The 12,636-nt window shown below is 44.5% G+C and overlaps 1 protein-coding gene across 3 annotated transcripts in view; it reads left to right on the top strand.

Annotated features, from left to right (window-relative positions):
- LOC113028738 (partitioning defective 3 homolog) overlaps nucleotides 1-12,636 on the top strand; it is a 352,394-nt gene that overhangs the window by 262,396 nt on the left and 77,362 nt on the right. For all 3 annotated transcript variants that reach the window (XM_080305923.1, XM_026179154.2, XM_080305924.1), the window contains exon 20: nucleotides 4,695-4,823. In XM_080305923.1, coding sequence (XP_080162049.1) covers nucleotides 4,695-4,823 — 129 coding nt within the window. The remainder of the gene's footprint in view (nucleotides 1-4,694; nucleotides 4,824-12,636) is intronic.

Genomic DNA, 12,636 nt, shown 5'->3' with positions numbered 1-12,636 from the left:
GTGGCCGATTTCCTCTCTCGCTCGCGAGGGGGGGAGTTGGCTCGGCCGGACAGCTCCCCGGCCTCGAACGGGCAGTGGGGGTGTGTGGCGGGGGCGTGGCCCTGGGCGCAGCTGCCGGAGAGGAGTGGAGCAGAAGGCTCAACAGGGCGGCGCTGCGAGGCCAGTAAGAACAGCTGATGGTGTTTATGTACTGATGATGGTCTCCCTCCGCTGTGTTTATAGTGAGATGGGGAGGAGCGGCGAGGGGAGATCAGCTGGGCTCGTGAGCTGTCAGGCTGTGCGACTGAGTCAGCTGTCAAACAAACAAACTAATAAATGTGGAAATTGGCAGTACATACCTGCGTGTGCGTGTATTTGTGCCTGGTGTATTCCACAATTTCCTTTTTAGAATCATAGTTTTTAAGTTCTAGGCCTTTTTGTCAATTTTCAACCAATAAATCATTAAGTCGACCTTGAAGGTCTTGGTGTATGTGAGAAAAATTTTAATGGATTGTTAACATGACTCCACTCTACACCCCTACAAGGTTTTATCAGAATACATGTGCCAGTGCTGCCAAAAACAACCTCCTCGGCAGAGGTAATAAAATGAAGGTTGGAGTTGATGTTGAAGGATACGCTGGCATCATACCCCTACAAATATTACAGTTCTCTTTGATCAATAGTTGTTCTCTTCTGTGCACTGCAGCATAGTGATGTTAGGCTCATGACAGCATAGCCTTTTCCTAATCTGCACTGTTCAGGCAACACAGAGAACTGATCCAGAATCCGTAAAGGAATCAGAAGTTGGATCTGTAAGCATCAAGTATCAAGAATTCCTATCCTCCAGTTCAAAAGTTTCTGCTCTTAAAATCTTATGGCAGTTTCCAGATTCCGAATACACCGTAGTGCAGTCCAGTCTTTAGGAAGCTGGCCAGAGCTTTAGGGTAAAATCAGTTCTATGTATGCTACAGTTACACCATCGTCATTCTACTCCCGACTTGCAGCTGCCAGTCAATATCTTATTATCAAGCCTCATTGGCCTCGCTGTCAATATGACTGCTCTGCTGCATGTGCCGATTAATGCCAAGGTGCCAATACCAGTTTGAGAGTTTTACGGAGAAATTCTCGAGTTTCCCCGTGCCAGCTGATGCTGATTAACTCCAAATCGTTACTGTTTTTTGTTAGATTCCTTTCAGGTCTCAAATGTGACACTTATCTTTCAGAGACAGGTATGAAAGTCAATATGTTTTGCCATTACACAGTACACACAACTGCTGATGCCAAGGAGCTTTATATTTTCCTTTGGGGAAAATAGCTAGTGTTAAATATAATACTGGCATTAGTGTAGTCCTCTGCTCTCCTGTGGTTCCCACTGGAGGGACCCAGACTGTTCATATAAAGAACAGAGCCACGCTGTAAGCCAGCAAGTGTCCCAGTAGCCTTCTAATAGCTCAGGCAGTGCAGAACCTTTACTTCACCTGTGCTTCACCTTTGCATCCTTCCTCCTCTGGCCACCAGCGATGGGAAAATAGTTTCTCATGTGGGAGTTGCTGCGTGTTCAGAGTCCTGCTCAGCTTAATCTGCACTATGTCATACTGTAAGACTCTGCTCACTGTACAGATGTCGATCCAGATGAAGGGAAAAAAAGTTGAGGGCCAAGGTTTGTCTCCCTTAAGGTTACTTTATGTTTTTAGTGGATGACTGGAAGAGATTGAGCAAAAACAAAAGGAGCGAGAGATAAACAGTTCGCTCTTCATAAACGCTACAAGTTGACTTAAACTAGTTCACTTTCATAGGTCACATTTTAGAATTAAAAGAGGTATTTTTTTATATACACTATGGGGTAATAGTATTTTACTACAGCTTAAGTAGTGCACAGGTATATTTGTCAATGTTCATACTGGGAATAACAACGTAACAATTGCACTCTACACATGAGTTACTGATCTGAACAGATCCAACTACAAAGATAAAATGGAGAAAAAAGGATTCAGTCAGTAGCTCTCTTGTGAATAATTTTGGATATTTCACTGCTGTTGTCTGAGTCATTGATGGCAGCATTCAGCATTTTAAAACTACAGCTCATGTGACCGTAGTGTGAGCACAGTCTATTACTGGATTCTGAAAAGTAGCTAAAAAGTGAAGCATGCTCTTCTTTACCAGAAGTGAACAAACAAATCATTGAAAACGACTAAGCTGCTTGTTACTCCCCGGGAAAGCTCAGCCGAGCACAGTTTTCCACACAAGTATCACCTTACTGTGCCACTTTAAATTATACGTGAGCAGCAGGAAAAAAAAATCACCAGCATATTACTGACGCAAATGTCTACATGACTCTTAACTTTAGCCAAGTCAGAATGGAGTGTAGTAAGCATCCCAGTTACCTGGTGCATAGGCTGAAGCTCAGGAAAAGTTTGAGCTCTGGGCGTCCAACCAACCAATCAGCCAGCTTGATGAGACACGAGGTTAACTTTGGTTGGCACACAGCTCCACCACAGTGTTGAGAAGCCCACTAATCATGCAAATAACTGCACTTTACTGATGCTGCAGAAAATTTGTCGATGTGATCTCAAACAGATGTGGACACACCTGCAGCGTGACTTGTTCTCTCCAGCTGCGCACCCCGTTATCCACTTATAAACTAATAAAGATTGATGGTGGATCAGGGATCGACCTCTAAAACTTTGTAGCCCCAATGGAAAGTTTGGGCACTCCTGCACACAAATCACCTTCTTTTAGTTGCAGACAAATACATTTGGGTCACTGTTCACAGACAACACAAGCTTTTTTCCAGTGATCGTGCTTTTTAGCATATTTATGTGTTGAAAACAGAAAGGTCAACTTCTTTCAGGAAGTTAATGAAAGTCCTTGAAGGGAAGCCAGGGAAGCTGTCACCTGCCCTGATGATAGATAGCAGGTTCATTATTATTATCATTCCCAGCTCTAGCACAGAGTTTTATGCCTTCACTAGAGCCATTTGTTGATTAATTAATCAGGTAATGTATGCTATCTGTGCTACAAAAGAGCCCACATATCACTCCCTTTGCCTCTGGGCTCTTTACGAAGCCACAAACTCGGGTCTCCTGTAGCACATTCGAAAGATTGCAATTCCAAAACAGGTGCTACCAAAAGAGAAGCCATTTGCACAAAGGTCCAGGCTGCTTTTAATGTAAAGTAGAATAATAAACATCCTTGAGGGAACCAGTCTCCCATTTCATGAATATATTTCCTTTCACTGGCCCTAAGTGAACCACGTCTGATGTAATCTTTTTTCAGCTTTTAGAGAAAGTTCTCAAACTGTCAAATAAAGAACAGCCATGGAAAAAAAAAAGTATAATAAACTTGGCACCATACCATCCCCAGCATCGTGGGGCTTGGAGCGCACAGAGCTTGATGTCTTCTCTGTCTGAAGTTAGAGGGGAGTGGTCAAAAAAACAAAAGCCCAGAGGGGACATCAGAAGCGATGTTGGTGTTTGTAATGCAAGAACGCAGAGTTTTGTTCCAATGGATCAATAAATTCCAGTCCTGTTTTTGTTAAATTTCTTCTCACGTCACACTTTTAAACTCCACTGAGCTTTGTGAAAGATGATTGACTGATGATTGGATTCATTTGTTTTATAGCTATTGTAAAAGTCTATACTGAGAAAACTATGACAAAAAAAAACTGGCCAAATCACCAGCACAGCAACATGATGTCATGCCAGAGCAGATAGTGTGCCATGCATAGAGCTGCTGTGTGGTGTACAGATGTGCACTCCCTTGGTACCTTTCATCCTTCCATTGTGTACATGTTTTTCACTTCCTCCACGGCTTGCTGCACCACGGAGCAGGATATGACATCGTGCTCCCATAAAAACTGCATTTGCTGTTCCAGTCTCATCGTGAAGTTGCTCTTTTATCGTGTAATCCTGCGCAGTGATGAAGTCAGACGATGGAATCAGATATCAAAGCCATTTGAGACTGTGTGGTCCTGTAGATGTCCCCGTACTCCCCCGTCAGCTGTAAGCCTGCGATCTGTATCCTCTCCTCATCATTTTCTCACGCTCTGTCTTCAGACGCTCTCCACTCATTTGACTTGCCAAGTGCATAGCATATCTGACGAGAATCATGCTCTCAGCTTGTCCCTCACCTTGCCTCATATATGTCCAGACCAGTGTCTCACTCCTGTCATTAAATTGTAAAAGTTTGCATTGGCCAGAGTGTTAGAGATATCAGCCAGCTTTCCAGTTGTCCTGGTTGCACAGCTTTCAAACATCTAAACCACAGGTGTCAAACAGAAGGCTCTAAATATGTAGTTGAAGTTCTTTACACTGAGTGAAAGGGGAGCTTTCACTGGTCTGGCACACTTTTGATCACAGTGGGCCATATGTGTAATGTAATCAACTACAGAGGAAGAAAGTGGAAGCAGAGTTACTTTTTATACCATAGCTGAATCTTTTCTGCTGTGTTGTGTGGACAGTTGGTAGGGTGGGAATTGGTAAATGGTAAATGGCCTGCATTTGTATAGCGCTTTTCTAGTCCATAGGACCCCAAAGCGCTTTACACTACATTCAGTCATCCACCCATTCACACACACAGTCTTATCATTTGATATGTCTTGATGCACTCTGATTACATTCACATTATTCTTATTCTTCCAATAATGGATGGCTTCCCAAGGACGCTCCCTTTGAGCTGCTTCCCAAATATAAATCCAAACCTTTTCTCTTTTCCAGGTTTGGAAAGAACCGGAAGGACGAGCGGCTGGACGACAAGATGGAGAGGAGGAGCTCCACTAAATCCAAAGCAGAGGACATGCAGGCATCAGAAGAGGAGACCCAGCAGATGAGACTGGAACAAGAGAGGTGAGTACTCAAAGAGAGCTTCAGCACTGTAATGATTTCAGTCTAAACTGAACAAAGTGGGGAAGAAACACCCCCCCCCCCCCCCCCCCCCCCCCCCACTGTGATTACTGGAAAATTAGCAAACTACCTAATTAACAAAATGGCAGAGGCACAGTTGGGAAATTCTGGGAAAGCACTCTGATGTCAATTTGTGAAATGCCCTCCTTTCTTTTATATCAGTACATTAAATAGATCATTTATAGATTGTTGTTGCCTGTGCCATTCGGAGGCGCTGACCTCCTAATGGTGCTCTTAGGCCCCTGTGGATTTAGCATGATTGAATAGTGCTCATTGTAATAGCGAAATCGATGTAGCGCACCATTTGTCTTCCCCTGCAGCACGCCCAGGTTGTTAATCGCTCAAGAATACACTGTTCCTTTTCATCCTCCTCTTTTGGCCCTCTGTCCTCTTGTCCTCTGGCACCGTGGACGCCGGGATGTCCAAACGAACCGAGGCGAGGCGTCGGTTTTGCTTGCGTGCGCCTCATCCCTCACAGACGAGCCCCGTTTCATTCTCTTCTGGGGCTAGACAGTATTGGTGAAGAAAAAGACAGCTTGCTGCCTCCATTGTTCCCCGCCAGCCAAATGAACTCAGTAATCAAACTGCCGTTGGTAATGGCAGCTAATTGAATAGAAACAATAGGACTTGATAGCGCTCGCTGTTGCAGCGAAGGAAGAGAAGGACGGATGGCTGTCGAAAACACAAACAACTGCAAGCACACACACACGCACACACACACACACACACACACACACACACAAACACATACAAATATCACAAAGGGCCCTCTTCTCAGCTGAAAGGAACATCTGGAGGCCTTGCTCAAAAAGCTGTAATGCATTTCTTGCTGGTATTCACCTATAAGTTGCAACGAAGGTCCTCTCTCCATTGAGGGTATGACCCCCCTCTGGCTGGTGGCCCAACACATTTCCATCAGCGTGCCCTGGAGACTGGTGGCTCTGGTGGTCCATCCAGATCTTTCTTCTTTGAGCAGCTCCCAGAGAGCTGTCATGCTAAGCAGCAGAATCGACACAGACACAGTGGGCACGAGATATGTGGAGCACATGCACTCCCGCACCTCCATCCAAACGCGTCCACGTTATTTAAATCTCGTCTTTCACAGCTGACGTTCTTTCTCCGCCGCTTTGTCTCGCCGTACATCCTCATTCCCCATCTTGTTTGTGTCCGTTCTGCATGTGTGCGCTCCCAGCCCTGCTTCCTCTGCAGGAGAGCAGCCTAATTCTTTCCTTTTGTACCTGTTCCCAAATCCCATCACTCAGCCAGACCAGGATTGTCCCTCAGTTAATGGAAAGGGGATCCTGAGGGAAATTGTGGTGGGCAATAATAAACCAACCTGCCACGGAGCCAAGTCGATATTCAAAGCACCGGGGTTCAGCAGGGTGACGGCTCAGAAATCCATTACTTCTTGTATTTTCTGGTAGCGCTACTGTATTACACTCCTGAGGTGCTACATTTGATTGTCGTAGCTCTAACGTGTACAGCTCGTGCTGTGATTGATTGCTCTGCTGACACCGAGACGCGGCGTTCCAGAGGGCTTTTATGAAATTATGGATCAGAACTCAAGCTGGCAATCGTCAACCGGCACAGCACGTCACCGCGACCCGGGATGGGCCGCGGCCAGACTCCCAGCTCAGCTGACATTCGCTGTCATTAATTGGAGCAGACAGTTGTGACAGGGGCTTTTAGTGATTCAAAATAGGAGTCATTGAAGAGGTGAAACAGATTAATTCATAAAGCCTGTCCCCCTTTTACCCTGCAATAAGGTAGCCATGGTCATATATTTAAAACTCTGACCTTGATGTGATTCATGCAGTGTATTCTTGGCCCGTGCTTCCTCGCTGATACAATCCATTTATTTTGCATAAAGCCGTTCTCCTCCATTGATATCTTGTCAGCCACTTATAGACTGAAAATGATGGAGAAGAGAGTACATAAAATTTAGACTCCATTACATCCACAGTGCGCCGGACCCACTTGATGAAGAGCAGGATTTGTTTTGCAAAAAAAAATCTGGCAGATTGGATACAGCTCGTGTGATTGGCTGCTTCATGTCCCATCATTATAACCTGTGGTCCGGCTGATATAAATCCATGTTCAGCTCAGCAGAGGCGACCATTATTCTTTTTTGCTTTGTTTTTTTGAGCCACTGGACAGCGCCTAAGACAGCTCTATCTGATTGGCTCCTATGGAGAGGACCGTGAAAATACCCAGCACTCTGATTGGATCCCGGGCGTCTGTGGTTCTCATTCATGGAGACAGCTGTGGGGGAGCGAGGCGTGACAGAGAAAGAAGCATGGTTGTGGTGGTGCTGATGGAGCTTCTATCAGTCTCTGTGTTATCGCTGCACGTGTTCGCCCCGAAACTATGTTTCCTTGGCCAAAGTGTGGGAAGTGCACAAAGCCAACCTGACAATGGTCTTCCTTCATTTTTCTCTTGGACTCAACTCCATTGTCGTCTGTCTTTCTCTGCAGCTGCTGATTATGATGTCCATTCTCTCTTATCTGCTTGGCTCCGCATGGCTTCTAATCAGCAGCCAGCACTCCAGCGCCACTCTCCTTGTTCCCGCTCCCCACAACACAGCAGAAACTATCTCTCTTTTTTCTTTCCTCTTCTTTTTTTTCTTTCCTGGACAATGACCTGCTTCCTGTTGTTTGTTGTTACACTTCCTGCTGAGTCTCACCAAACAAAAACCTGACCCGCGCTTCTGAAATAGTCAGCACAATTCACTTCTGACAGCAAACGGCAAATCCAAGTCTTTTATTTAACAAATGAAACGTCTTTTTATAATTTTGCTCAGCTTAAAGATACTTTGTCCCACTGAATGAAGATCCTAGACTTTAAAGTTCTTCTTTTCCTTCCCAGTGATCACAGTACCAGTGATATTGTTCCATTTTGTCGAACCACCTAATTATTTCAGTATCCTATTCGAGTCTCATTTGCATAGCGAGTTCAAAGGAAGCTCCAACCAGGTTGATTGGGATGGGTGATTACTTTTGTAATTATATTGATACCTACAGCAAGTTAATCCGATTATTAGCGCTGCGAATCAGGAACTCGAACAATTATCTCTGTGATTGCGCTACTATGTCGCGGGCCAAGTGTCAACAGAAAAGCTGCGCTATCAGAGCTTTGCGCTTCTGCGCAGGCAGCTGCGAGCAGAGTCACTTACCGCGCTTTGATTAGATTCAGATGTATGCTGCACTCCGTCTGCACTTTCAGAATAATAGAACACGTTTTTGATGAGGGAGTATTGAAAAAAAAATCTATTCAAGGCGGCTGGATGCGAAAGTAAGATGGCAAATACATTCTGTTTCATCCGCCGTGGTAACAATGCATATTGAAGAGGCATGGTTTCGAAACTTCCAAGCGTGCTGACTTCAAAATGAATGTAGGAGAGTAAAGACGCCCCCCACCACCAGCACCGCCGCCGCCGCCTCTTCCCATCTCCTCCTTGTGTCCTTTGGGGTAGATTAAAGATTGACAAACATATGGAGAAGGAGTCTGCTCGCTTTGTTGGTCCAAACAACAGCAAGTGCAGGATTAACAATGAGATTCACTCAGCTCGGAAGAGAAAGGACTCGAGCTGACATGTTGCCACCAGTTCACACCAGGACTCTCCTCCAGCGACACGAAGAGTTCAAGTAATTGCTTCACGCGGCTCTCTTTTCTCGCTGTTCAGCTAATAGTAACGGCGTCATTACAAATCCAGCTTTAGTTGGCGCGAGCATGCGGTTTGACAAGGAGAATAACAGAGAGAAAGCTGAAATGTTAAAGGGAGAGCGGCGTCATCTGGCTGACACATAATTTTGCTGAAGACACGGTCAGTCAGTGGATTAGGGGCTGAACTTTAACTGCCCTGAAAGCCTCCCCGCATTAGACTGTCTAGACTGTCTGTTCACCAGCAGGAAATGCCTTTCCACTCCACCGTTATGAAGTAAGCAGGCATCGCATTTAATTTAAGAGGTACAAAAATACAGAGGCACTCCTGGGATGGGCAAATTGTCGCTTCTTCTTTAGTTTCAACAGTATGCTTGGAATAAAAATCCAGCCGGAGAAGTAGAGCTTGAATCGTGTCCTTGGCGTGCCAACTATAAAAATGTAGTATGTGGAAAGAGGAGACGAGAGGAGATGGCCTGGTAATTGGGGCTGTAATAATGTGATAGTAATAATGTGTTTAGTGTGGGCAGCACTTTCCTCAGTGTTAACATGCCGGGCCATTAATTGGCTAATGGAGTATATACGGTGCAGTGCAGGGGTGGCCTCTGAGGAGAAGGCAGGGGGAATGAGAGGACCTGGAAGTGGAGCAGCAGTCACAGGTTGCCCACAAAGAATGCAGTTAGCAGGTGTGTGAGGTTTCGGGGCTAATGAGCATATTAGAGAGCAGAAAAACGGCTTCTAAATTCCAACACAGTTTCCTGTGGTTGTGGTTATATCAAGACTTGTTCAGCTTTCGACTTGCACCACGATGGCTCCCTGATCTTTATGTGACCTTTATGTGACCTTTATTGCAGTTATTTTTTGAATTGCTCAGCTATACTCTGAGCAAATAGTCTCTATGTCATGAGTTACAAAAAGCCAGTTTTTGTACTTCTGCAGTCGGCAGACGTTTACCGCAACTAAGCGTAGATTAGCGCAATTTCATGAACACAGCAGCTCAGAGTTGTTCACACTTGTTCAGGTTTGACACCAACAACAGATGGAAGCAATCTGAGAAACACAGGAGAGAAGAGAACAACCTAGAAGAGTATTTATAGATGCCATTTGAGCAGCTGCAGTATTGTACACCACGTTCTTGTACATGGAATGATAATTCACGAGAAGAGTTTACAGATAACAACTACAGCACAGGAGTTGTGTTCTTCGTTCTTGTTTCTACTCCATATTTTGGAGTTTTTGTAGAAATGAAACTTTTTCACGTACTGTGTGACGAATGCTCATTTTTATACTAATGGGTCGAATTATTTGAGACTTGTTCGGTTTTGAGTACCAATGGAAGTCCTCTGATGCGTCTGTGATGGTTTTGCCTGGAAAGTTAAAGGTTTTTGCGACTGTAGATTGAGAATTGTGTTTTCAGCCATTTTGCATGAAATATAAATAAACACAGGTGTTCTTCATTGCAGGAGGTTCTGTTTTGTTTAGTACAGAGCCTCAATTAGTGTGATTAGTAACAGCTGTGTATTTCTAATATATCATGTCAAAATGGCTCCGCTGTAATAGCGTTGGGGAAAATATTGTATTTTGCATGGTGATATTTTATCGATACAAGGATATCGATAAAATATCACCATGCATCTATTGATACAGACGCAATATATGGATACTTTACTAAATACATTAAAATAATAATATCCGGGAATGTTACAAACAAAAGGGCTCATCTCGTCCACCACCACCCGAGAAAATGTTCGCTGACAAACATCCAAATCAGAAAATCCTAAAAGAGGACATGCTCTTCCACACATACACACATGCATACATACATCCCGACATATATACAAGCACCGGCTGTCAGCTGATTGTTTTTAGTGATATTCCTATAGAACTGGAAATGTGCTTGACAATCTCATTTTGTAGCAAAAAAATAAAACTGAAGTGAGATAATTTTCTTTTATTAGATCAAACACATACTGACAAAGTTTAATCTCGAGGACATAATTTGCTGTTGGGGAAAAAAGCAATAAATCACAATATATGTTAGCACAATACTCAGCATATCACAAAATGTCGCTGTAATGTCACATCGTGGGTGAAGTATTGTGATAATATTATGTTGTGGGATGTCTCTATGGTAAAAGAGGTTTGCGTAAGACATTTCACTCGAAGCTTCAAATTTCAAACACACGCATGCGCGCACACACACACACACACACACACACACACACACACACACACACACACGCCTGTCAGTGTCTCGTTCCGGTTCATTCTCCTGGTTTTGCAAATATTTCCCAACATTTTTTGATGTTATTCCATCAAGTAGTTGTTGAAGTATTTGAGTGTCTTTGCAGTGCTGGATGACACTGCAGCAGCAGAAACTGGAGACACATCAGTGTGTTTAAAGTTCATAATTCAAAATGTATATTAACGCACATTTTACATCTGCTACATTTCCAGTAGTCACGTTTCAAATCTCAGCTTGGCACAGAGAAAAGCCGCTGCCACCTGGCCACAGATGAAAACTCAACACCGCGTCACAACCCAGCCTTTTTCTGTCTGACATCCAAAAGATTAGTCTTGCTTTGACAGCAGAGCAACAGGTTTGGATTGCTGATATGTTTTCTCCTAAAACACGCAAACAAATCTTTTCTACAACCAGACGAGCCGTGGCTTTGCTCATGAAAAATTAAGCATTAGATATGCTGAAATGAAAGCCTTTTTTTTTTTTGAACACATTTTTATTACATAAAAGCAACAAAGTTACAACACAGAATGCAGATGTAATAAAGCCAGTGGCGGAAGCAGCATGACTCATAATTTTGCAGTTTTTTGCTTGTTAAGATCGTCTTATTGAAATGCACCTATTAGCCTTATCCATGCCGGACTCCTGAGGCCTGGAGGAGAAGTCTCTCTCTTTTAGCTTGATGTCGCCAGTCTAGCCCCGGCCATTATCTCATCCCAAATGTCAATATTGCCGTTTTCATGAATCTGATTAGTCCATAAAATGCCAGAGGGTCTTGAGATCCCAGTGGACTTCCGTGAACCTGTGGTAACATCATTGTCTGGTCCTTCCTGGCAGAGATCTGACATCACTTTAGCCAGATGGCAGGTGAAAAGGCTTCTGGGATTTAGTGTCTTTTTTTTCTTTCCCCCCCTTGTTGGACTTTCTGACAACTACACACAGCTAAGCCGATCATTTCCATTGTTTACCTCGTACAGAGCCATGCAATGACTGCACATCATGCAACATTGCATCAGGACTCCATCAAAATCTCATTCTGCAGATAATGCTGAGAAAATGGGATTTTGGACAGCTAAAAATAAACAAGGCGGTCTACGGGTTGGAAGAGGGAATTGGGTTAATCCAGCACTGAAAAATGGTGATTGTTTGAAATGTGATTACTGTTATTAAAATACACACACATGAGATGGAGACTTCTGTGGGGGGTGTGGGGGTTCTAGTTCCTTTCAAAACCTGCCAATCATCTGCGAGGAGCCGCAGTTGGGGATCAGAGGTCGGTTATGACCTGAGGTAAGAGGGAGATGTAGCACGGGTGGGAGGTAGCGTGCTTGTGTCCGTGCGTGTGTGGATGAGCGAGTTACCCTGCAGCACATACAACATCTGGAACCAGTGAGCAGTGCAGAGACTGCTGCCAGGGTCACCACAGTGGGAGGTGCCCCCCCTCCTTCCTCCTCCTCCTGCTGTCCTCACCCCTTTTCCTCTCTTCGCCTCACTGTACATCCCTCTTCTCCCACAAAGCAAGCTCTCCTCCCTCCCGTGCAGCACCCTGACTGAGCCTTGTTAGTTGCAGACAGACGGGCATTCACATGGAACCCCTCTCTGACACAGGAAAGCCCCGTGAAAGGGGCTGCTCTGTGGAAGTGATCCTGCGGAGAGCAGCCGCATGGAGGGGAAGGAAGGGGCAGGAAGGACGTAGATGAGGCCTAACTGTTTCCCTCCTACCTTATTTTGTTAGAGGGCCGAGAGAAGAAAGCCACGTTAGAGGTTTACCTCTGAGAATCTCCTCCTTATATATGATCAATATGTGAAAGTTTGCTGTAAGCTGCGTTGCTTTATCTCATTACTTCCTTATTA

This window comes from Astatotilapia calliptera, chromosome 9 (genome assembly GCF_964374335.1).
Source record: "Astatotilapia calliptera chromosome 9, fAstCal68.1, whole genome shotgun sequence".
NCBI lineage: Eukaryota > Metazoa > Chordata > Actinopteri > Cichliformes > Cichlidae > Astatotilapia > Astatotilapia calliptera.
The sequence above is the reverse complement of the archived record's forward strand: the minus strand, read 5'-3'. Positions and strand labels throughout refer to the sequence as shown.